At 35.8% G+C, this 25593-nt stretch overlaps 1 protein-coding gene across 1 annotated transcript; it reads right to left on the reverse strand.

Annotated features, from left to right (window-relative positions):
* Positions 1-6039: 6039 nt before the first annotated feature.
* Positions 6040-16452, reverse strand: LOC120070094. Its single transcript, XM_039021946.1, is given in 4 exon segments — positions 6040-6383; positions 7269-7656; positions 7856-9903; positions 16284-16452. Coding segments are annotated over 3 exon segments (2676 nt in total). The 5' UTR covers positions 9877-9903; positions 16284-16452; the 3' UTR covers positions 6040-6116.
* Between the last annotated feature and the right edge of the window lie 9141 nt (positions 16453-25593).

The following is a 25593-nucleotide window of genomic DNA, read 5'->3' on the forward strand; positions in this document are numbered from 1 at the left end:
ATTATCAATATAGTTGTTATTGATCTCATAAATTGCATGAAAGTCTAAATCCAATAAACTAAGACCCATGACTATTGTATGAGTACTTGAACTTTATGTGGAGACATAAGAGTGGATTGGATTCGAGTAAATAGTCAAAATTATCTATGGTACATGAATGACGTTGGGTACCTTATTCAGGTAACACCATTAGATGTGGCCTACTCTGTAGTTGTTACAAAGAGTTGTAAAGTGCTACATACGATGTGATCCTAATTCGTACATATTATGACATGAGGAGTGGGGGCATCCTATGCAATAAGTTTGCATAAGATCAGGACCAAGAAATAATTCACTCTTACTTTATAATGTTGTTTACTGTTTAAAACTGACTATTTCACCTAGATGACCTAGGTAACTTGATCTTAATCCTGAGCTAACTATGAACTCCTTTTTATTCGGGATTGCCCTTAGATTTGCATAGTTGAGGGTTGGCTCAACAGTGCTGGCTCAATAAGACTCCCACTTCAAGGGTAAGATCGGATAGATAGTTGGGGACATAGGGTGCAAGACAGAGTTCACATCTACCCGATTTAGAGATGGGAAAAAGGTTGTTCTCTCAAGTACTGAATCCAGGTCTTGAACAAGGGGCCCCACCCTCTCACTGGGCTGAGAGAGTTTGGTTTGGTGATTGGATCACAAACCAGTTGTTCATTAGAGAATCAGTAGGGACTTGAGGAATAAGACGTAATCTCGGGGGTAAAATAGATATTTGACCCAGCCGTTATTACGAATAACTTGTGAAGGGTCGACTTGATGGTTATGGTTAAATCATGTGGACATAATATATCTACAGTGAGGGGAGTGCAATTATGGGCTTTAGTGAAATGACACATTAGTTAACGAATGGAGATTAATCTGGTCTAATGAGTTTAGCCAATTAATCTCGGATCGTTGGAGTCCATGATCTGTAGGTCCACGAGGTCCCCCTACTAGCTCATAACGGACTAGCTCTAGAATAACGTGATAAGTTAATTTGAAACGTTCAAATTAGAATTAAGGAAATTAGTAATTATATGACATATAATTATGTTTAATTTTAGAATTAAATGGTATAGGAGAATTTTTATATTTAAATATGATTTAAATATATAAAGATGGATATGTGTTAAAATTAATTTAATATTTGATATTAAATTAATTAAGTTTTATTTAATAATTAATTTATGAAATTAATTAATTTTTCATTTTTAAAATCAAATAGATTTTTAAATCAAAATTTGATTTTTGGATAAAATTTTAAAAAAAAAAAAAAAAAGAAAAGAAAAGAAAACTAAAACACAAATGGAAAAATGGGTTTTTCCATTATCCATCACTTAACTAGCTCACACATATAGCAACCATTTGGCCTTGTCTTCTCCAAGCATGAGCTACAACACATGCAGTTCTTCTCTTTGCATGTTGATCTGCAATATAGTGAGAAGATTGAAGTAAAAATTGGGGATGCAATAAAAAGGTTTTTTAGAGAAAAACTGGTTTGAAGAAAGGTTCTTCAACCTTGTTGCAGTAGTGAGCTTTTCTCCTTCATCTCTTGGTTCAAGCTTGTTTTGAGTCCCACAACTCAATCTAGAGCACCAAGAGAATAGTGGGGAAGATCTTGAGGTGGTCTATAACAAGATATGGAGAAGATTGCAACTAGAAAAGAAGCTTTGAAGAAGTTCTACAAGAGGTATGTTTTGAAACCCATTTTTATGCAGAAGCATGCTTTATATTATGCTAAAATTAGTGAATTTGAATGCTTAGATGATCCTTGTTCTTCCGCTACGATTGACACAATCCTACACTCGGATCAGTGCAAGATCACAAAACGAATATTTGAATTGTGCAAGGGTCAAAATCACTTGAACACCCTGGTTTGATAACGTTTGAAATAAATCATGCGATGTCCTGAAAACAAGTAAAGATTTTTTTTAAGGTTAAGCTCGTGGTCCCTAAAGATAGAAATATTTTAAGAAAATATTAGGATAGAAATTAAGAAGGCATTGGTTCAGAAATTTGAATAAGGCACCTTGAGAAGTCTAGGTAGGGTAAAGGCGGTTGAAATTTTAAAGAAAATCTTTAGTTTATGCTTGAGGACAAGCATTGTTTTAAATTTGGGGGTGTGATAACTAGTAGAAATACAAGTTATTACAGCTCAAATTAGTAAAACAATGAGAGAAAGTGATGGTAAAATAGGCAATATCATGTCTGAAAGCGCCAAACTAAAAGGAATTGCGATCGCTAATGCTCATCGTATAAAAGCAGTTAATTTGCCTATTCTGTGCAGGTACAATGCGATGGCACATATGAAATATCGATCCAAGGGCAAAATGCGACAGCGCACTTGAAGTTGCGATCGTAAGTCATGTGATCATGAGAAGTTTCTCAAAAAGTAATCACATAAAGACCTCTTTTATTTTGTCTTGACCCTATTTATTCTGTGATGGTTGGTTGCATGTGTAAGCATGTTATCTTAAAGAAATATATCTTAGCCAAAGAGGGAGTTTGTCAGATCAGTACTATTAGCTATATATATTTATCTAAAACTCTTGATAGTTGCTCTTGGGGTTTTTTAGGAGTTATCTCAGATTTTTTCTCTATAGGTTCTTGTCTCAAAGGCCGTTCTTCAAGATGCCAACTCTGTAGAATATTTCCTTATATAAATTATTCTGTAGAATATTTTCTCTGAGTTGCTTTCTTTTTTGGTGATTTGCTAATTATATGTGGAGGTACTTTCCATCATTATGTTGTGCTATTTAAGCCCAAGGAGTCTTTGTACTAGGGTTGCCACATGTTTTGGTTTGTGAGATTGATAGGTGTGTTTGACATAATACATTATGTGTCATACTGAATTGAAGAAGAGGAATTTTTTTGTGTGTTCTTTATTTGCTCTTACAGTGAGCGTTTTTACAATCACGAAGGTTTGTTCGGTCTTATGGGAGCCTAAGGAGAAGGATTTCTCAAATCTTAGGGGGCACCTAAGGCATTATTCATCAAGAAGGGTGTTCTCAAGACTTAGGGTGAGCCTAAGTTCTCACAAGAAGGGAGTTCACAAATAGAAGAAGAGACATTTTCGAGTGAGAGAGAGTCTCACACACTTAAGGGGAGCCTAAGTATTACGACACTAATATATATATATTTAGGGGAGCCTAAGTTCAAGAGCGAGGGAGTCTCACACACTTAAGGGGAGCCTAAGTATTACGACACTAATATACACATACTTAGGGGAGCCTAAGTTCAAGAGAGAGGGAGTCTTACATCTAGGGGAAGCCTAGATGATTAACTAAGTTGGGCTCTCCGTGTGTTACTGTGATCTTCTTTATTTACAGATAAGTTCAACTTTGTAATTGTTTGACTAATATATATTAGTGGATTATCTTTTCTGGGCACACAGTATAGCCCTCGATTTAAGCTAGAGAGTAAGCCAGGCCAAGACTAGGCCAAGAAGTTAGAATGGATTGTATGTTAGGTTAAAGAAACTAAAATTTGGCTAAGTATCCAAGCTATGCTTTGAACCTATAGAAGCTTAAGGACATGAGTTGTCTTAGAAGTAAAGGATTAGTAAAAGTAACTAAGTTTTTGAGGTAAGAGTTGAGCACATAGTCTAATTAAGACGAGGGAATTTGGACTAAGTAGGGAAGGAGTAGGATTCAATCATTGAAGCATGATAGGACAAGTTCAACTCTTCCCTTAGGTTGAACATATACTAAGATGGGAAACCATACTTGGATGCATAGCTATAGCTATAGAGGAGTTGGAAGATTAGCTAAGAACTAAGAAGTAAGGCTTAACCTTGGATGAGTTCAAGTCATCCTAAAGTTGGAAGCATAGTTGGAGTTGTTAGGACCCTTGAACGCATGCTTTGGCCAAGCAAGAATCCACTTGGACACATGCTAAGGCAAAAGAGGTTATCTTGAATTCATAGTTGGAAATGGTAAAGTGTTGAAAAACCATGTGTTGAACTATGCACAAACTAAATGAAGAAAAGTAGGATTGGACACATAGTAAAAGGGAGTTGGATGCGTGGTGTGTTCGGGGTGAAAATTTGGCTAATTGTTGGATGGCTCGTAGGACATATACCCTAGTAGTGGCATGTTGGATGCATAGAGGGTGGAAGATAGAGTAATTGGACGCATACCTTAAGGAATGGGCATAATTAGACACATGATGGGTGAGGAATTAGGTTATGCATGCACTAGTTGGACCAAATTTCAAAGAAGGAGGCGGCCAACTCCGAGGTGGACATCTTGGGAAATTAAGTGGTAGCATAGTATGAATTTGACTATGTGTCAAAGTTGGAGGTGGTGAACCCTGAGGTGAAGTCACCTTTGTTGAACACATAAGATTTGCATGCAAGTAGGATGTGGTCACATATGGACCAAGGAGGAGTCATGCAAAGTATTGGGCTAACACCTCAAAGGGGAGCCATGCGTTGGACCTTGCATGGGAAGACACCTAAATTTTCATATAAGTAGGAGGTGTCATGATGTGAAGGTTTGAGGTAATGACAAGGACAACTTAGTTTTACCTATAAATACCTAGAGGGAGTTTCATTTCACTTCACAATTCGAAATTCTCCCAAGAACTCAAGAGGGAGGTGTTGAAGGGCAAATAGAGTGTTGAGAGAAGGGTCCATGCATTGAGCATAAGCTATCAGGCGTCCAAACTAGCTGACCAAGCATCTAAGTGTTGTACATGTATTCGAGAGGAGTAAACCAGGCATCCAACTCACTTGAAAAAGGCAACTCTGCGTCCAACTATCTTAAAGATGCCAAACTCTGTGTCCATAGCTATCCTTGCTAATGCAGAGGCTTAGTTGATATATGTTGGAGTTGGTAAGCTAATCATAGGATTCTAAGTTGATTATTGAACTAATACTGGCTCAGGACCTAAGAAGAACTAGGGAAAACCAGGAGAACTCGAGAACGGGAAAACACCTGCTGGTGAACAGTGTGTGGTTACTTTCAAATGCTTTTGGTTGAATCTATATATATATGGTATTTTATATATGTGTATGGTTTGGAAATCTGACATGATTTTAAAATGTGATTTCTTGGAAGTTAATTGGAAATCACGAGTTTTCTATTGATTTACTTAGATAACTATTTTAATCTATGATTTGCTTAAAAGCATGTTCTATATTGGTTTTTATTTTTGGATTTGGTTGGAAACTTGGTTTCAAAATGTGATTGATGGAATGGAATTTCAACCACTGGAAACTGGTATTGTATCCTAGAAATGTTGGCATGTCTCGAGCACGGGTGTTGTCAACATGTGCACATTAAATGGGTTGTATTGGATACATGTATTTCTTTCCTCGAACTTATATTTAGCTTGGAAGGATTTTCTCTGGAACACAAATGCGGAATTTTGATCATATTTATTATGTTTTAATAATTGGTGCTCATATTACAGAAATCTGTATGGTTGATTTCTCTTACTGAAAATTGGTTACTATTAAATGTTTCCAAAAAGGAATTTCCAAAACAAAAAGTATGTTTGTATAAATATACCAACTCATATTACAATAGCAAGTAGAAGGAATGTTCCGAGAGTGCCACTCAAGGACAAGGTCTACCGCATCATCAGGATTGATTTTGAGTATGTCCTTTTATAAATCTGGACCTATGTCTTAAATTGGGAAGTTATAAATATGAATTTATATAGACATGAAAAGCTATAATAAAATAATTTATTCTTAAGCTAGATCTGTTACTATTTTAGGAGTTGTTGGGTAGAACAAACTAAAATGAACCGTAAGAATCACAATATGGTGGTATTCATTGTCTTTACACCTCTTTTCCAGTGAAAGAGGTAAGCTCGAGAGGGGAAGAGGGGTGTGACACACTACCTCTAGATGTAGGTAGTTGATCAACAAACTAGATTACAAACTTCTACATGTTCTTGCTTAATTGATTTACCATCTATTATTCTATCATTGTCTCTAACCTTACTAAGACATCTTGCGCACGTGAGGAATCACATTCCAAAATTTCAATATACATTTGAAGAGAGAGTGAATAAAGATTGAATAACCTTTGCCCATATTTCTTTCCACGTCCTTTTTTAATAAATAAGTAAAGGTATCATACATATGATTACAAAGGTGTGGTTTTGAGGTCGTTTCGAATGGGGGCGACATTAATTCCAATAGAATTGAGGTAAAGACCAGATCTGCCATGAAAACCAACAATCTTAACTCCACTTGTAGGAAACACAAATGGCGTTCCTTCTTCACCACCAAATGGCCCATAAATCTTTTTATTGCTTTCTAAACTCAACGATCGAATCACATAGTGTTGTCCATAGTAACCAATGTATCCAACAATTGAAATTAGGTACTCGTCTGGATATTCAAGATCCACCTGAAATTTTTTCACTTTATTAAGGTTAATATATAACTTTACTTGTAGTTTAAAAAAAAAAAACTTGCAATTTTACGTTTATATTTACTTAGTTCATATATTTTGAAGCTCTTAATCCATAGTTTGTAATTTATAGATTCTTGAGTTTAGTGCTTTCATCGCCAAATACCATTGTAAACAAAGAATTAATAGTGAAGATCTATTCAACACAAAAACTAACTTTAAGGATATATTAAAAACATTAATTTAAAAGTTTGTGATGAAAGGATTTTTAAGTAAAAAGATAAATTTGTTTTATGGAAAAGATACTTTTTGATCTTTAGATTTTGGATCCAATTTTTATTTGGTCATTAAGTTTTAAGTTTGATTTCAATTTAACCGGTTAATTTCAAAAGGTTGAAATCTTACTCTTGATATTGAAATTTCGAAATTTCGTTTGAATTTAGACTCTAAATTTCAAGATTTATACTTTTGAACTTGATTTTTTACTAAATACTCATTTCAATCTCGTTAATGTTTATTAATTAATTGAAAATAATTATAAAGTAAAATTGTAAAATTAATTTTAATAGTGTTGAAAAAAATAGTAAAACTTAATTAATTATAATTCTTTTAATTATTTTAAATTAATTAATAGATTAATCCTTAAAATTCAAAGTGTGTATTTAGTTAAAAATCGAGGTTAAAAATATAAATCTTGAAATCTAGTGATCAAATAGAAACAAAACTTTAATCTGAAGTTTAAAATAGTAATATTTGGAAATATAAAGACTAAATCGAAACCAAACTCAAAACTTAAACTTTTTAAATCTTAAGACCAAATTGAAACTAACAATATAATTGTAGAGTTTAAAAAATAGAAATCTTGAAATAACCATTACTAACCGTAGATGTGTGACCTCGATTTCCACCGTGCCTTTCGGACCATCCATTTTGGTCATATTTAGTCCTTATGGAGTTGATAGCTTTTTCATGAGTAATCACCAACTTCTGTATTAAAGAGGAGGCTGCATCATCCCAATACTCCCCTTCAAATCCTCCGTATTCTCCCAATGACATGGCCACACTCGGGATCTCCATGTCATCATCTTGTTCATCTTCATCACCATTAGCTTCTAATGGCTTCTCATTTTCCTCATATCGTGTCTGAATGGAATCCGCCCATCGTCCATGATTCACCATGAACTCTCTAATTCCATTGAACCCTCTTTCCTTCCAACCACCTCGCTTCCCTTCTCCTCCTTCCAACAACATAATAATCTTGCTCCTTTTTCTACAATATCAACCAACAAAATGAAAAAAAGTTGAGTATATATATCATTTGTAACCAATTAAAAGCATATATTCCAACTGAAACCAAGAAGTCAGAGATTGTCACCACTTTAAAAACGTGTTTTTCATCATTCAAAATGAATTTTAGATCACTCTCAAACGCACTCTAAAGAGTAGACCATATACGTTTTTTTGTTTACCTTTGAATTGGGTCCAAGTAGAGGGGAAGTGAACGATAGCGAAGTGAAGGCATGGCGAAAGTTACTGAGCCTTGTGTAAGCAGCTTGTGATAACACCGCCCAAAAGCATGCACATTAAACTTGCAAATGCAATGCCCACATTCAAAAGCCAAATTTCCTTCACAAGAATTATCACAACCACCACAAGCAGAGTACCCTTTCTTACCTCCTTTCACCAAATTCAGCAGATGCCTATGACCTTCAAACTTTGCAGACTTTAGAAATGGATAATCCCCAAGCGCACACCTCAAATGTGCAGCAAAATAGCAAATCTTGCAATAGTAAAACCACTCATTTCTTCCTCTTTCTTCTTCACAAATATGACAGTAATTTTCATCATCACCTTCCTCATCTTTATTCACAAACGTGAGGCTTAAAGGATGTTCATCAAATCTATTTCTTACTGCAAGTGGCAGATTTGCACATTTTCCATCCAAATAAAAGTTGCAATCATCACACCCAAACACCAATTTGTTCTTCAACCCTTCTCCACAACCTCTACATTTATGTTTTCCTTTATCATTGTAATGAAACAGGGGGTGATGTTTGTGACTTGAATGTGTAAATGGGAATGTAATTGCAGCACATCAAATGTCGATTGTGTAGATGCATTCTTCACAGTGATAAGCAAAGCCTTGACAATATTGAAGACAAACACCACATGAGAACATAAAATTTGGGATATAAACCATATTCAACTCATGTGAATGGAACGAGAAATTTCTGTATTGTCTTGGAAATCTTGCACATTCTTCGTGCAAATAGAAGCCGCATTTTGAACAACCATAACATTCAGTCACTATGCATTGCATACACCCGTTGCAAACCTTATTATCATCCCCCGGACAAAGAATCAACTCATGCTTATGGCTAAAATGCAGAATTTTGTTTGTCCCAACATCAGCTTCTTTTTCTGTCAGCATTATTCCCTTCTTCATCTCTTGGTTTTCTCGACTCTTAGCGCAATTCAAATGCGTGTCATAACCACAACTCCGACAAACATATCTAGCAAATGACATGTTTATCTTTCCATTGCAAATTTTGCAGATATCGTGATGCCCAGAGAACGATAGACTCAAAGCATGAGGATGATCAAATGTATGGAGAATGATCGGTAGCTCGGTGCAGTTTTTATGTGCGAAAAGATGGCAAATGCTACAAAACCAAGGAACTGCAGGCTCAGACTTCTTGCCACAAATTTGACATGTATACGGAAATACCTTGTGGAGTTTAATGAAATCATGTTGGTGTTGAAACGAGGGAAAACACGATACATGAAGATTGAATATACAGGGTGGACAACTATAGAAAAATTTGAAGCAATTGTTTCTACAGTTGTTACAAATGATATTACTCCCAAATGATCGGGCAAAAAGAAACAAGGGGTGTTGATGATAACGAAGATTTATAATCTCACGAGGCAATTCAGCACATTGTTGATGAAAGTGGGAATCACAGAGAGAGCAAAAGTAGGTAGAAATAGAATCAGAACCTGATTCGATACGCAGTTCGCACACAGAACAAACAACGATTCTATTTTTCCCCCAATGTTGTTGTAGAAAGATTAATGGATGGGGATGGGCGAAATGCTGAAATTGGTCACTGCCGGGGACTTTGGTTAAGCCTAAGGTTTTGGTGTCGACGATGATACATTGTAGGTCGATAACGAAATCACATTGAGGGCAGGAGTAGGATTTTCCGGTCGGCTTTTGGCCGCAGCACTTGCAGAATGTGTTGGTGAGGACGAGAGATAGAGGGAGTTTATGATGGGAATGGAAAGGGGTGTGGATTTGGGGAAGAAGGTCGATGCAAGATTGATGGATACAGAAGTTGCAGTCGGAGTTGGAGCAACTGAAGGCCGGAGGATGCCATGGTTTACGACACTTGGAACAGCAAACCTCATCGCCATGTTTAGGGTTTCCGTATTGGTAAAGGATCAATGGGTGATTGTGTGGCTTCTTCAAATCACCAATTTCTTCCATTTATCAACGTCCACTATAACTTAGTCGCTGTCACACAAACATGAATATCAATGTATTTTTTTTTTACAATACATGAATATCCATATTGATTATTAATTAGGGAGAAATATCATTAGTCTAGATTATTTAAGAGCTTAAGTTAGATGGAATATGACAGAAAAATATATATATTATTATCAATACTCTAGTCAGTTTCCTTCAGCCAACCTGATTATAACTCAAATAACCTATTGATCAAGAAGTCAGTTGAATACCTTATTAAAACTTTGGTTGCCTCCTTATAATATTTAGATGGACAATTACTTTAAAAACTCATAATAAAGTACTTGAAATTCCCCATAGAGTAAAATCAAAGAGATATCTATAAATCCCTTGAAACTTCATGATACTAAATCATATATTCAATTTAGTAAACTCAAATCACATTCTCCACGTATTAGAAATTCATTACTTTCGATCATTAAACAATTCATTGAATAAAGTATAAATTTCTTGAAATCTTTATACTTATTAGTAACCAGATAAATGGTACGAATTTTTAAAAAATAATAGAAGAAGAAGAAACTACAAGCACAAATTATTTATGACCTATTTGATAACATTCTTGTTGAATGAGAAATTTTGGACCAATAATAAATTGTCACGTCATCTCTAAAAATTTAGAAATCATCTAATTTAGGACTAATTAAAAAATTGACATGTGTCCTAAATTGAAATTGAAGATATAAGTTGGCAAATCCCAATAACGGCCATGTGTGTTCATCATAACGGTTGGATTGAGTCAAAATCCAATTTGATATTATTATTTTGGCTAAACTCCAATTGAACTCAAAAATAGGCTTAATTTGACCCAAATGTCAAATAAAGCCCAAATCCAATTAGTTCGGCCCAAGGGTAGGCCCATGGACCAACCAAGTTCAAGCCCACAAAGCTCACTAGAGAACTTTATAGTAGGGGTTCTCTTCATTTGTGAGGCTTAGAAGTTTTAGACTCTAGAGAGTCAGAGAGAATTCTCTACAATAAAAAAACTCCTTGAATACGGAAGCTGACCACACTTGAAGACTGAAGTCCTTTGGAGATACAAAGGACTTCAGTCTTAAAGAAATTTATGTCCAGTCCATCAAAAAGGGTACCACAATCACCCTATATGTGGTGCTACACAACAAGTTGAAGATGTTCATCTCTACTGGGGACAATGCAAAAAATTGAAGACGCATGTCGCCTATATGATGCTACACAGGTTGGATGTGTACAATAAGGTTCTCACTAGAAAAATCAATCGTTTTTTCGTTCACTTACATAAAGACGCAGTGTTAGGTGTTGCTTACTTCAAGTTCGAAGCATCACTCGTCTATAGTTTGACTCTTCATCTTCAATTATGGATGTTCTTCAAGATCAAGTTTAGAAGATTTATCGATGCTTCTTTAAATTCAGGTTCGGTAACTTCGCTAATTCTTCTTCAATTTAAGTTTGAAGGATTTGTCAAAGCTTCATCAAATTTAAACTCAGAGGCTTCGTTGTTGCTTCTCCATCTTCAAGTTTAAGGCATCTTTTATCTTCAACACTGGGGCTTCATTCATCTAAAGTGCCATTTCATCTTTAAAGTTTGGTATGGCTCGCTTCATTTCACTTGCTCAAGATCGGAGGCTTCGATGATGTATCTTCAAAATCAAACTTGGAAAATTCGCCAATGCTTCTTCAAATTCAAGTTTAAAGGATTTGTCGATGCTTCATCAAATTGAAGCTAAGATGTTTCATCGATGCTCCTCCATCTTCAAGTCCAAAGGCTTTGTCAATGCCTCTCTATCTTCAAGTTCAAAGACTTGGTCGATACTCTTCCATCCTCAAGTTTAGAGGTTTCGTCGATGCTCCTCCATCTTCAAGTTCAAAGACTTCGTCGATGCTCCTTCATCTTCAAGTTTAGAGGTTTCGTCAATTCTCATCCATCTTCAAGTTTAGAGGCTTCGTCGATGCTTCTTCATCTTCAAGTTCAGAGGTTTCGTCGATGCTCTTCCATTTTCAAGTTCAGAGGCTTCACCACTTTCTCTTTGATGTCAGCTTCTCTCCCTCTTCAAAATATTGGCACAACTTCCTTCCTTCACCAAAATCTTGGTGCAGCTTTGCTCCCTCTCCAAAATGTTGGTGCAACTTTGCTTCTTCCCTAAAATGTTGGTGCAGTTTCGCTCCTTCTCCAAAATTTCGGTGCACCTTTGCTTCCTCTCCAAAAATATTGGTGTGGCTCCACCTCATATGCGAGATCAAGTTTGGTCTGTCTGGCTCCGCCTCATATGTGAGATCAACTCTAGTCCGCCTGGCTCCACCTCATATGCGAGATTGACCCCAGTCTGCCTGGAACTGTTTTATCTCCAAAAATCAAGTTCGTTTTGCTTGTTTCCGCCTCATATACGAGATCAACTCCTATTTGTCTGGCTCCACTTCATCTCCAAAGATCAAGACGGTCCGTCTGGCTCTACCTCATATGTGAGAACAACTCAAATTCGTCTGGCTCCGCCTCATATGCGAGATCAAGCCTGATCCACCCGCCTTCGCATCATATGCTTGATCAACTCTGGTCCGCCTGGCTCCGCCTCATATGTGAGATCAAGCTGGTCTGTATTACTCTTCTTCATCTGCAAGATCAAATGCAGTTTTCCTGACTTTGCCTCATCTAGGAGATCAAGTCCAGTCTGCCTAGCTCCGCCTCATCTATGAGATTAAGTCTGATATGCTTGACTCTACCTCAACTGCACAACCAGGTTCGGTCTACTTTGCTTTGCTTCATCTGCACGATCAAGTCCAATCTACTGGACTTCGCATTTGGTCTACCAATCTTTGTCTTATATGCAAGATTAAGTTCAATTTGCTTTGCTTCATCACATCTACAAGATCGAAGCTAATATAATGCAAAGATCAAAGCCAGTAGAACACTGAGTTTTAGATGGAATGTTTGAGTCAAAGACTGAAGCCAAAACTGACGGAATCCTCACGTCACACACTGAGATCAAAGATAATAGAATGTGAAGATCAAAGTCGGTAGAACACTAAGTTGAAATCGATGGAATGCTCAAGTCAAAGACTAAAGCCAAAACCGACGGAATCCTCAGGTCGCACACTAAGATCGAAGCTAATAGAATACGGAGATCAAAGCCGGTAAAGCACTGAGTTTGAAATTAATGGAATGCTCAAATCAAAGATTGAAGCCAAAACCGATGGAATCCTTAGATCGCGCACTAAGATCGAAGTCAATAGAATGTGTAAGTCAAAGCCAGTGGAACACTGAGTTTGAAACCGATGGAATGCTCGAGTTAAAGCTTGAAGCCAAAACTGACAGAATCCTCAAATCGCGCATTAAAATCGAAGCCAATAGAATGCGGAGATCAAAGCTGATAGAGCACTGAGTTTGAAATCGACGGAATACTTGAATCAAAGACTAAAGCCAAAACTGACGGAATCCTTAGGTCGCGCACTAAGATCAAAGCTGGTAGAGCACTGAGTTTGAAACTGATGGAATACTTGGGTCAAAGACTGAAGCTAAAATCGAAGCTGTAAAAAAACAAAAAATAAAAAAAACCCTTTGCAAAGATATGTAGAAGTTGGTAAGATAAAAAGTTACTCCTTCGAATGTGAGTTGCGAGTAGTTTTAATTCCTATGAAAAAAATGCAATAGAGGCTAGGGGTGTTCAAAAAACCCGATGACCCAAAAAAATCGATTAACCCAACCCAACCCGTGCGGTTTGGGTTGAGTTATCAACTCATTTTGGGTTGGGTTGGGTTTAAATAAATGAAAATTTTATGGTTTGGGTTGATTCATGGATTCAGCTAATATAACCCAAACCAACCCGAATTTATTATTAACTTTAAAATATATTTTTTCTTATTTATAACACAATTATTTATAAATATATTGATTTTAATTTTATGTAATTCCAATATTTTTTTAATAATTTATTCTTCAACAACTTTTAGAAGTGGTTTTTTATACTTTATAAAGAAAAATTTCACTATATAAATTGAAATTGAGTTGTTAATCTTAATTCAATATATGAAAATAATTAAATTAGACTTTTACATATTTACGTTTTGCTTCTTTTTAGAATAAAATTTTAAATAAATGACTCGATTAACCCTAAGTTGGGTTCATTTTTTAATAAAGGTTATTTGGGTTGAAAAAATTTATAACCCGAACAATTGAATTGGGTCTAAAAGATCTTTCAACCCAACTCAACTCAATCCATAAACATCCTAATAGGAGCAAGTTGGTAAAATATTAAAATTCCAAATGATGGAAACAGAAATTTTGAAAAAAAAACAAATAGAGGGAGACAAAAAAAAAGGAAGAAAAAGAAGAAAAGTACAAAAAAGAAGGAAAACATGAAAGAAAAAAAAAAAGAAAGAAAAAGAAAGAAAAAGAAAGCGAAAAGGGAAAAAAAAGTGAAAAAAAAAGGAAAAGAAAAGAAAAAGAGAAGAAAAAATGGGGAAAAAAAAGAAAAGAAAGGGAAAATAAAAAAGGAAAATTTGTACGGATGATCTAAAAATTGGACCGAAAATGTCAAATGACCCATGTTTTGAAAAAAAAAATGTCGAATGACCCTTTACTGACGTCAAATTTGGGTGAATTTACCAAAATATACTCGCGCGCACGCGGAAAAGCATTCACTCTCACTCACTCTCGCTCTCGCTCTCGCTCTCGCTTTCGTTGATGATCTATTTGCAAATATCCATGGAACAATGGGTCATCTTCTTCCCCCTCTCACTCGTCTCACTCTAGACGGCCTCGTTTATCCATCTCATCCATGTGCCTTACTCTCTCCATATCTCTTACTCTCTCTCCATAGCTCTCGCTCTCTCCATATCTCTCCCTCTCTCTTCCTCTCACTCCATATTTCTTGTTTTCCCTCCCTCCCCCTCCCTCTCTCTCTATATCTCTTACTCTCTCTCTATCTCTTCATATCTCTTCATATCTCTCGTTATCTCCCCCTCTCCCTTCATAACTTTCGCTCTGTCTCCCTCTCTTTCCATATATCTCGCTCTTTCTTCCTTTCTCTCTCACTCTCTCTCGCTCTATCTCGGTCTCGGTTTCGGTCTCGGTCTCTCTCGCTTTCTTTAGTTTTATCAACATTAGTTTTGTTGAAGTTGGTCAAAGAAGAAGTCACGAGATGCTCTGCAGGTTGGATTTTCAATGCCACGAAGAAGAAAGAAAGAGAAAGATTTTCTTTAGACATTGTCTCGCTAGTATCGCTCTTACTGGTGTCACTCTCTTGGTGTCGCTCTCGTTGATTTCACTCTCACTTATCTCGCTCACATTCTCTCTTTCTACTCGTCTTCAACCTCAAGAACACGTCAAAAACCAAAAAAAAAAAAAAAAAAAAAAAAAAAAACCATAGATTCACAGTATTTCTAAACCTCAGAACGACCTACCCTATCCCCATTATCAACCAGTTTAAGACACAATCGACACAGATTGAAATCACTTTCCAATCAGATTCGATTTTTTCAGTGGTAGTGGAAGATTTTGCAAGTCCAAATGATGCATTTTATAAGTCGTTACCTTTGAAGAGTTTTAGTTTAGTTTTAGTTTTCAATAAAAGGGTAAGAAGACAAGGAGATGAGAACATTTACGTAATCTGGTATGACGATAATATGTCAATTGATATTATTTAAAAAAAAATATGTCATTTGACATTTTGGGTCAAAAAATTGGTCATCTAGGAAAAGGAAAAAAAAAAAGAAAAAGAAAGAAAAGGGAAAAAACCTAGATCCCCATTCTTTCTTCTTCTTCCATAACCGTCGCCCCTCTCCCCAAAATCTCTCTCAACTTAATACCTCCCTCACTCGATTTATTGGACGCCGGCAACCCACCACAGCCAGCTACGTCCGCGCCACCGTCCGTCGCCGGTGCTCCAGTTCCTTCACTGTCGCTTACAGTTGCACCGCCGGTGAGTTTCGTCCTCACCTATCATCTCCGGTGACATCGAAAATAAGCCACCTACATGGCGACAGCCGATATGGACGATGGAGGTGATGTGACTCGACCATGTTGATGTCGGCGGCAGTGTGCACAGTGTAAAGGCTGTGAAACCCAAAATTTTTTTTTAAAAAAAAAAAATGTTCCTTTTTTCCCTAAATATTTCAAAACACAACACTTATTTCCTATCATTTCCTTCTTTTCTCCTTCTTACTTTTCCTTCACACCAAAATTAGGTTGTCATTTTCATCTTGTCTTCTACTATTTGAGCCAACTCTAAATATGCATATACACAAAAATTGATAAAAAAAAACTATTGACCTATGGGAAGAAACCCATAAAAATTATTGGACATAAGCCACAAACCCATGAAAGTATCATCTAAGTTTTTCATCCGTACAAGCCTTGTGATCTTTTTTAAATAAATAAATAATTGGCTTACCAAATTGAATCCTTGCCTAAAAGTTTCTTCGAAGTTCGAACTACTTCCGGCGTTCGCCACGACTTTTCCGACGAGCTCCCGACACGACTCTTTCATCCATCTCCCCCTCTCTCTCTCTCTTTCTCTTTCTCTCTCCTTTTATGATAAAGCTTCCGTAATGTACCCCAACTTTTTTCCCCTCTTTTTCATCTCTCCTTTTCTTTCTTTCTATTTTTCTTTTTATCATTTTTACCATAAAACTATTATAATTATTACATCATTTTATTTTCGATATATGTATTTGAAGTTTTTATATAATTTTATACTGGTTCATTTGTAATTTACTTAACTAAATAGTTAAATTATAGAGAAATTCTTATATTAGAAAAAATCCAATTCCAAATATTAATAACTTTAATTTTAAATATTTAAACTAGTTCGTTTGAGATTCAGAAATTTTTATAAAGAAATGATTTTGTAAAGAATAATTTAACTATCTAGCTAAGTAAATTGCAATTGAACTAATATAACATTATACAAATAAATTATTTTTAAAAGTACCATATTTTTCTAATTTACCAGTAGATCTTACCATTTACATATCATAAAGTTTTAGATTGTGTTTGGTTAATCTTTTGAATTGTTTATTTTTGGAAAAAAAATGAAGTGTATATCATTGAAAAAAAAAATTATGAAATAGGTTGGTTTGATAGCGGAACATTTCTACAAAAAGGTTGTGTTTTTAGTGGGGTTAATAATTAATTTCTTCCTAATTTGTAGGATAAAGTTCAAGAATATAGTGATTTTTCAAACTAATGACAAAAATGGGGTAGATGAGAAAGAATTTTAAAAAATAAATGGGAATGAAAAGTATTGATAAAAATATGGTAGTTTTTGGGAAGGTTAATCGTGTACTTGGTTATAGCACCATGTTAGCATTGGTGGACTGGTTAAAGGCATACTCGTGGACCTAGTCCACGATTTGCTTTTGTTTTTCTTTTTTCTATTTTGACATTTTTTTAAAAATTTTTAACTAATAAATTTCTTCATTACTAAAGTTCATTATATATTTAATCTGCTATGAAAACTTAATTAGTTTGCACTCATATTAAAAATAAAATTTTGACTTGACTTAGTACATCTCTCTACAAATAAAAAAAATATATCTCGTGTATATGGTAGAGTCTTATTTAGAAAAAGAGAAATTAGTTCTTTAATTTCAAAATAGAAGTTTACATAAAGTTTAAAGACAACCCCCTAGCGCTTACCGCACAGGGGTTATCTTCGTGTGCCTCTAAATTAGCTTCGTTTTGTTGTCGTTGTCAGCAACATTAAATTGTCTTGTTTGTTGAATAATAGTATCTACGTTAACCAATGTTTGGTCACACATTGAACCCAACTATGGTAAGTTGTGTTGTACATCTTCGCTAAAATTATTTTGTACGATTAAAAAAATAATATTAAATAATATTCATATCATATATTTGGGAAATGTAAGATTATAAGTCTCTTACCATGTAGTAATAGTAAGCGTCGTCAGTTATGATAAATCACCTCGTGATTGAATCGTACCAGGAAAAATAGTCATTTGATACAGTTGGTCTATTTTTTATTTCTCCTTGTGCACAACGATCATGACGTGCACGCCAATAGGATATATATTCTTTGTGAATTCTGTCAGTTTTAGTCGTGATTACCTCTCAAATAAATTTGGTGTAGTGTCGGAAGTGTATATTACAACGAAGGTATAGTTTGTTGTAGACCGAATTGTCTCAACACACGATCTAGATGATGCTATTCTACTATATGGAAGCATATAAGATGGCTAACGATCAACTAGATGTCTTGACCATCACGACAGTAATCAAGTAGTGATGACCAAATATCTTGCATGTATGCCGTCCAATTAATCTGACAAAAAAATTAATTATACACCCAAAAAACTTTAAATATTCATTTATATATACATTTGTTATATGATTGTGCATTAGTTTGTCAAATATTTGTCAGTATACTAGCAACATATTTGCTGACTGTTCAGAGACAACTAATACACCACTCCGTCTAAAATTATAAAAAAAAAATACAATTAATTTATATTCTTACATAAAATGATAACGGAATAAATATATAAATCAAATGATACCTGACAGTGAGTGGACGATGACCTGGGGCCTATAACTGGACTTATGGTGCTATAATTTTAAATCTATCATAAGCTCATACATGTAATAGTATCAATGGTCTCGCTATTTCCAATGCTTGTACATTAGTAGCCCGACAAAGTTCTCTATAAAACCATACAAGACAAGCACCACCCTATGAGTACGTACTAGCATGCTCGAAATCAGACAGTAGAGGGAGAAAACATAAGATATACCAGAGTGTTCAACTTGTCAGCGAACAAAAATCCTCTAATAAGCTGCATAATGTATGCTCGTGTATACCTATGTATGTTGATATCGTCGGCATCGGGAGGCAATTCTGGAAATTAGGATACTAGCCACAGGATACTCAATCTTGAGCTCAGATCATCTGGTAGAACACTCAAGAGCTCATCACAAATAGTTTTCCAATCATATTGTAATAAACCTGTCAAAAGTTCTCCTCCACCCTGTAACCCAAATTGAATAGCAACATCCTGCAACATAATTGTACATTCCCCACAAGACAGGTGCAATATGCGGGTTTCTAGTCTTCAACGCTCTACTAAAGCAATAATGAGGTGTCAATCAAGTTGGATAAATTCAATCTGTGCAACCCCAAGAAAACCAGCCTGTTGAATGTAAGGAGTAATGCGTTGATCAAACAGGATAGTATGTTGTGCAGATGTCTACCTTCTCCGACAACCTAAAACTACAGTAGAAGAACTATCTCATATCGATTTTGACGATGGGTATTTTGTTGATATAATTGCACAGGATTAGGAGGACCGGACTCCATTACCTAAGAAATTCAAATTAATTACATAACAAAATTTATGTCCTAAGAATTAGATAAAAAGAATTCATTACATAAAAAAAAAAATATAATTACATAAAGTTTGTTTCTTCTTTTTAAGAAATCCAAATATTTTTTTTAAATAACTTGAATAATAATTATTAACAAAAAATAGGGTTAGGTCGAAACTATTGTCAAAATAGGTTTTTAAATCGTGTACCGAGTACACGATTACCAGTCCAAACATTACAAATATTTTCTTAAATCAGCCCAAATTCAAATGAAAAATCCAAGTTATAATACAACCTAAAAACAAATCAGTAGATATTCAATTACAGAAATCAGCCCAAAAAAATCTAAAAAAAAAAAACCGACAGTCCAAATTATGATATTCAACTACAGAAAAAAGTAAACAACTCAAATTTGAGATATATGGAGTATACAGTTAAATCAACCCAAATGAAAACAAAATAATAGTCTATGAACCATACACTTAAATCAGCTCAAATAAAAACAAAATGGTACATCTATGGAAGAAATCTCTATTTTTTTTATGAAAAAACTCATATATTGAACAAAAAAATAAATAAATAAATACTTTACCTAAGGCGGATGGTAGATCGGCGAGAAGAAGGATGGAGGGGTGGTAGATCGGCTCACGGTGACAGCAGTAAGAAGATCGGAGATGATGGTAACTAATCGGTGGACGATGGCAGAGTAGGCCACCGGTGGCTGTGAGAGAGGAAAAAAGTTCAAAAACTTCGGATGAGAGGAAAGGGAAGGGGTCGAGGGGTTTATGGGACCCCTAAGTCATGTACCCGACACAAGACTTAAGGTAATCATGGACCCCATCCACGATTACCTGGTCAATGCTGCATGACTGTCTACGTGGTAGTCTACGTGTGCCAAGTCACTGCCACTTCACGTGCTCTAAAGGAAGTCGTGTACCGGATACACGATTTAGCGAGTACACGATTTAGTGATAATCGTGTACCCGATATACGATTTAAAAACCTATTTTTGATAATAGTTTCAACCCAACCCTATTTTTATTAATAATGATTCAAATGACATTATTTTAAAAAAATGGAGTTAAGTTTAAGTCCATCATGCCCCTTTTCTTTAATTTCTCTTCAATGACCTTCTTTTTTTTTTTCACTTTAATGTACTTTTAATAATAAAATAACTTGTCTTTTCCTTTCACTATTCATCATCTTTTTTCTCCTTAGTCCAACCACCAAAGTTTTGCTATAGTTTTCTCTTTTCCTTTCTTTTCTTCTTCCATTCCAACACATTACTTCTTTTTAGTTGGTATTACATAAACTTCAAGAAAAAAAAAACAAAGCACAAAGTAAATTGATCTTTCTTTCATTTAGCCTCATGTAATCTCTATCATTTTTGTTTCAAGATAAGTCCATAAAAACTTTCAAATTTGGGTATTCTATTATTCCTAATTATTGGATTTTATGTCCTAAAAACTCGCAGTTTGTAAAATGATAAACATTTTCTATCATCAATATACTTATTATTGATTTCATAAATTGTATGAAAGTTTAAATCCAATAAACTAAGACCCATGACTATTACATGAGTACTTGAACTTTATGTGGAGATATAAGAGTGGATCAGGTTTGAGTAAATAGTCAAAATGATCTATGGTACATGAATCAGGTTGGGCACCTTATTCTGGTGACACCATTGGATGCGGCCTACTCTGTAATTGTTACAAAGAGTTGTAAAGTGCTACATACGGTGTGATCCTAATTCGTACATATTATGACATAAGGAGTGGAGGCATTCTATGCAATGAGTTTGCATAAGATTGGACCAAGAAATAATACAATCTTACTTTATAACGTTGTTTACTATATAAGACTGACTATTTCACCTAGATGACCTAGGTAACTCGATCTTAATCCTGAGCTAACTATGAACTCCTGTTTATTCGGGATTACCCTTAGATTTGCATAGATGAGGTTTGGCTCAACAGTGTCGGCTCAATAAGACTCCATTTTTAGGGGTAAGACCTAATAGATAGTTAGGGACATAGGGTGCAAGACGGAGTTCACGCCTACCCAATTTTGGGATAGGAGAAAGATTGTTCTCTCAAGTACTGAATCTAGGTCTTGAACAAGGGGCCACACCCTCACTACACTGAGAGAGTTTGGTTTAGTGATTGGATCACAAACCAGTTGTTCATTAGAGGATCAATAAGAACTTAAGGAATAAGATGTAATCTCAAGGGTAAAACAAATATTTGACCCAGCCATTATTACGAACAACTTGTGAAGGGTCTACTTGCTGATTATGATTAAATCATGTGGACATAATATATCTACAATGAGAAGAGTGCAACTATGGGCTTTAGTGGAGTGACCCATTAGTTAACGAATGGGGATTAATCTAGTCTAATGAGTTTAGTCAATTAATATCCGATCGTTGGAGCCCATGATTTGTAGATCCGCGAGGTCCCCCTACTGGCTCGTAACGGACTAGCTCTAGAATAGCGTGATAAGTTAATTTGAAACGTTCAAATTAGAATTAAGGGAATTAGTAATTATATGAGATATAATTACGTGTTTAATTTGAGAATTAAACGGAATAAGAGAATTTATATTTAAATATGATTTAAATATATAAAGATTGATGTGTGTAAATTAATTTAATATTTGATATTAAATTAATTTAAATTTTATTTAAAAATTAATTTATGAAATTAATTTTATTTTTCAGTTTTTAATATCAAAATGGTTTTTAAAAATCAAGTTTTGATTTTGATAAAATTGAAAAATTAGAAAAACAAAACACAAATGGAAAAACTTGGTTTTCCATTATCCATCTCCTAGTTGCTCACACAAAAGGCATCAACATTGCCTTGTGTTACTCTAAGCATGAGCTGTAACTCATGCAACTCTCTCTCTTGTATGTTGATCTGAAATATATTGAAAAGTATGGAGTGAATTTCGGGCATGTAATCAAGAGAGAATTTTAGAGAACATTCGTGCTAAAGAAAGAGTTCTTCAACCAGATTGCTATTGTGAGCAATTCTCCTTCATCCCTTGATTCAAGCTTGTTTTGAGTCCCACAACTCAATCTAGAGCACCAAGAGAATAGTGGGGAAGATCTTGAGGTGGTCTACAACAAGATTTGGAGAAGTTTGCAGTTGGAGAACAAACTTTGAAGAAGTTCTACAAGAGGTATGCCATGAAACTCATTTGTTTTATGCAAGAGCATATTTTGCCAAAATTAATGAATTGGAGTGCTTAAATGATCCTTGTTGCTTCCGTTGTTGCTGATACATTCCTACACTAACTTCTTTATCATAAGCCAAATCTAAATGGTCCTAAGGAGACCTACTAACCCTTCTTGTCAAGCATTGTTCTTAACTCTTGTTCGATCAATCCAACTTAGCCCATTGAAAACATAGTCACTTGTTTCACACTCCAAATTAGTTCGCACGTGATTAAAAACTAACAATTACTTGCTGAATCTTACGAAAAAGACCCAAAAGTCTATTGGTTTGTGATCGAAAAGGTTCGAGATTGAAACACCTTAGACAATGGGAGATAAAAAACGAAATCACTTGAGTGTGGGCTTACTAGTTGCTGAGATTAAGCGTTGCTACGAGGCTGTTGGTGGTTGGGTTGAAGTCGTGAATGCTTAAAATGCTATGGGTCCCGCGAACCGCTGCCACCGATGACTCAGGACAGCGACTCAACGTGCAACGATCAACTAAACAACCGACGATGGTGGCAGCTTGCAACCATAGGCAGAGGCAGCGATGTTGGTGAGTAGTAGTATGGGTTTGCTAAAATAGTGGGTGAGAAAGGAAGGAGAGATGTGAAAACTTTGTACAGATGACCCATATTTAGGGGCTAACTCGAAGTTAGGTCTCACTTTTATAAACAAATGAAATTTACCATTTTGCTATGTCAACATGATGTGAATTTACCGCTTTAAGTCTTCTTTCTTTTTCCACCTTCTTTATCTCTTTTGCAACAATTTTTCTTTTTCTTTTTTTTTTTCTTTTCATTTTTCCTGATTTTCTTCTTCTTTTTCTTCCATTTTCGGTGATTTTTTTCGTTTACGTCACCTTCTGGACGATTTCCAAAGAAAAAACTTGCAGGTGTGTCTAATGAAGAACAAGACAAAGGAAAAGGAAGTGGGAGCAAGGAACGGGAGTAGGAGCGAGGAACGAAAGCAGAGAATGGGGAGCGGGAGCGGGGAGCAGGGAGCAAGGAACGAGAGCAAGAAAACAAAAGGAAGATCTGAATAAATGAAAAGAAAAACTGCAGTCGTGTCTTATGAGGATCAAGATGAAGGAGCAAGAAATGGGAGCAAGAGTGAGGAGCTAGAAACAGGCCCTCGCACGCGTTTTGAGGCCTAATGGGTACTTTCACATGTGGATGACATCAACAAAAGGCCGAATTTCGAGTGTTTTTTCAAGTGAGGTCTAATGCATAGAAATTGGAGGGTAAATATGCGTGCGTCTTATGATGTACATTGATCTCCATGCGTCGATGGTCATGCATTGAACTAAGAAATATGCAAGATGCGTTTAAGAGTGTATGCAATGACCATGCGTTCCTGCTATAAGTTTTCTTGCTCTCTCGCCAAGTGTATGCAAGTATAGAGATCGCAAGTTTCTCGGGGTGATCCGATGTCGAACTTAGGGACTTGTAACTAAATATTGCTAAGTAATGCGTTGAGGTGATGAATAAAAGAATAAGTTAAAGATTTATGCGCTACTCCTACTCCTAACTAAACAGATTAAGCAATGGAAGTATGACTATGAGAGTTGGTAGAGACGCGACAACTGTTAAGCGTAATAAGATGCATGGAAAAATAGATAAAATGGTGGAGGGGATGACTTCACCGCATCATTAAGCTTAATCGCAAGGGTAATCCAACCAACACAAGTTATGCAATCATGCTATACATAAATATACACATGTGATGCATATGCGAAAATTTCGCTAGAACTTATTTCTAAGTCTTTACTCTTGCCTATGTGATGACTGATGCATACATAAAACAAGGTGACCGCATACCATCATATCCTATTTCTAGGGCGCATGCGATATGTAAATAGCAATAGAACTTATGTATAAGTTTCTACTTCTTGATTATGCGGTTCTCATCTGACTCTTTCAAGCCTAGATTTTATCTTTAGACTACATTCTCAAGTATGTCCGAAGGGTGAGTGATGCATACATAAGACAAGATGATCATATAATACATGGCTCACATAAGATTATTCCTATCTCTAGGGACACTCCCTACTTTGCTTAATGCGTTCCACTACTACTTACCCTCTCGGGCAGTTAGTCGCTGTTGATCAGCTCATAGATAAGCGTTGCTTTAGCCTCACACTAAGCAAAGAGGATTTACTCACTGTACTCACGCAATGCACACCTCTCGGTGGTTTGTTACATGTTTCATATGTCTATGCCGCATGATTAAGTATGTGATACTCTTGCAATCTTATTTAGTTCATTGCAATGAAAATAAGGGATGACAAAGAAGAAGTTAATGAAGATGGAGTCAAAGGAAACAAAGAGATGCACTGATTACAAGATGTATTAATGTCTTAAGCCAAAATGTAATACAATACAGAGATAGAAGGGGCATGGAGGGCTAGATGTAGGTAATCTCTTGTTTCTATCATATGTGTGTCAAGGCTGCCGGTGGTGCCATGGATGGGCAGTGGAGTGGTCTCTCTCGAGATCTGTCTCCGGCGAAGCTTCGGTTGTCACTCGAAATGGGTGAAGGAGTGAAGAACTCTCAAAGAATGTCTTCTCACGCTCTCATCTGTGATCACAAGGATCTACCTTAAGGCAGAAGCTCGGATGCTTTGAATTTGGGCTCTAAGGCTCTATTTATAGAGCTCAATTGCCGATAGCATTGATGGTCCCACTCTGAGTCTTTGCCACTAACGACATGATGGACCTACTCTGAATATCTGCTACTAACGGCGTGGTAGGTGAAATGTCAACATCATCTTTTTTATACTCCCAAGATATGCGTTCATATTTGGTTTCTGAAGTACTAGCACATTTCACCACCCTTGCGATCACCCTTCTATCATGTTTATTACTCTATAGCCGCAACCTCCATGCGGTGGATGCATGTGATTAATAGCCGCAACATCCATGCGATGAACATACGTGATCACCCTTGGGATGGTCTAGGATTCACCGCATGCGATCGGTTCCTGCGATAACTACAAAAATAGACATTTTGTGGCAGAATAACACATAATATTGGGTTAGCCGAGATTTTCAATGTCGATCGACACAGCTCACTTTTCACATGAATTATTAGTATAATAACCGCACATTCTACTTGTTAGCCCTCATAATTCTAAATAAAAGGTTACAATAACTTGCAT

The sequence above is a fragment of the Benincasa hispida genome, unplaced genomic scaffold (assembly GCF_009727055.1).
Source record: "Benincasa hispida cultivar B227 unplaced genomic scaffold, ASM972705v1 Contig912, whole genome shotgun sequence".
Classification (NCBI taxonomy): Eukaryota; Viridiplantae; Streptophyta; class Magnoliopsida; order Cucurbitales; family Cucurbitaceae; genus Benincasa; species Benincasa hispida.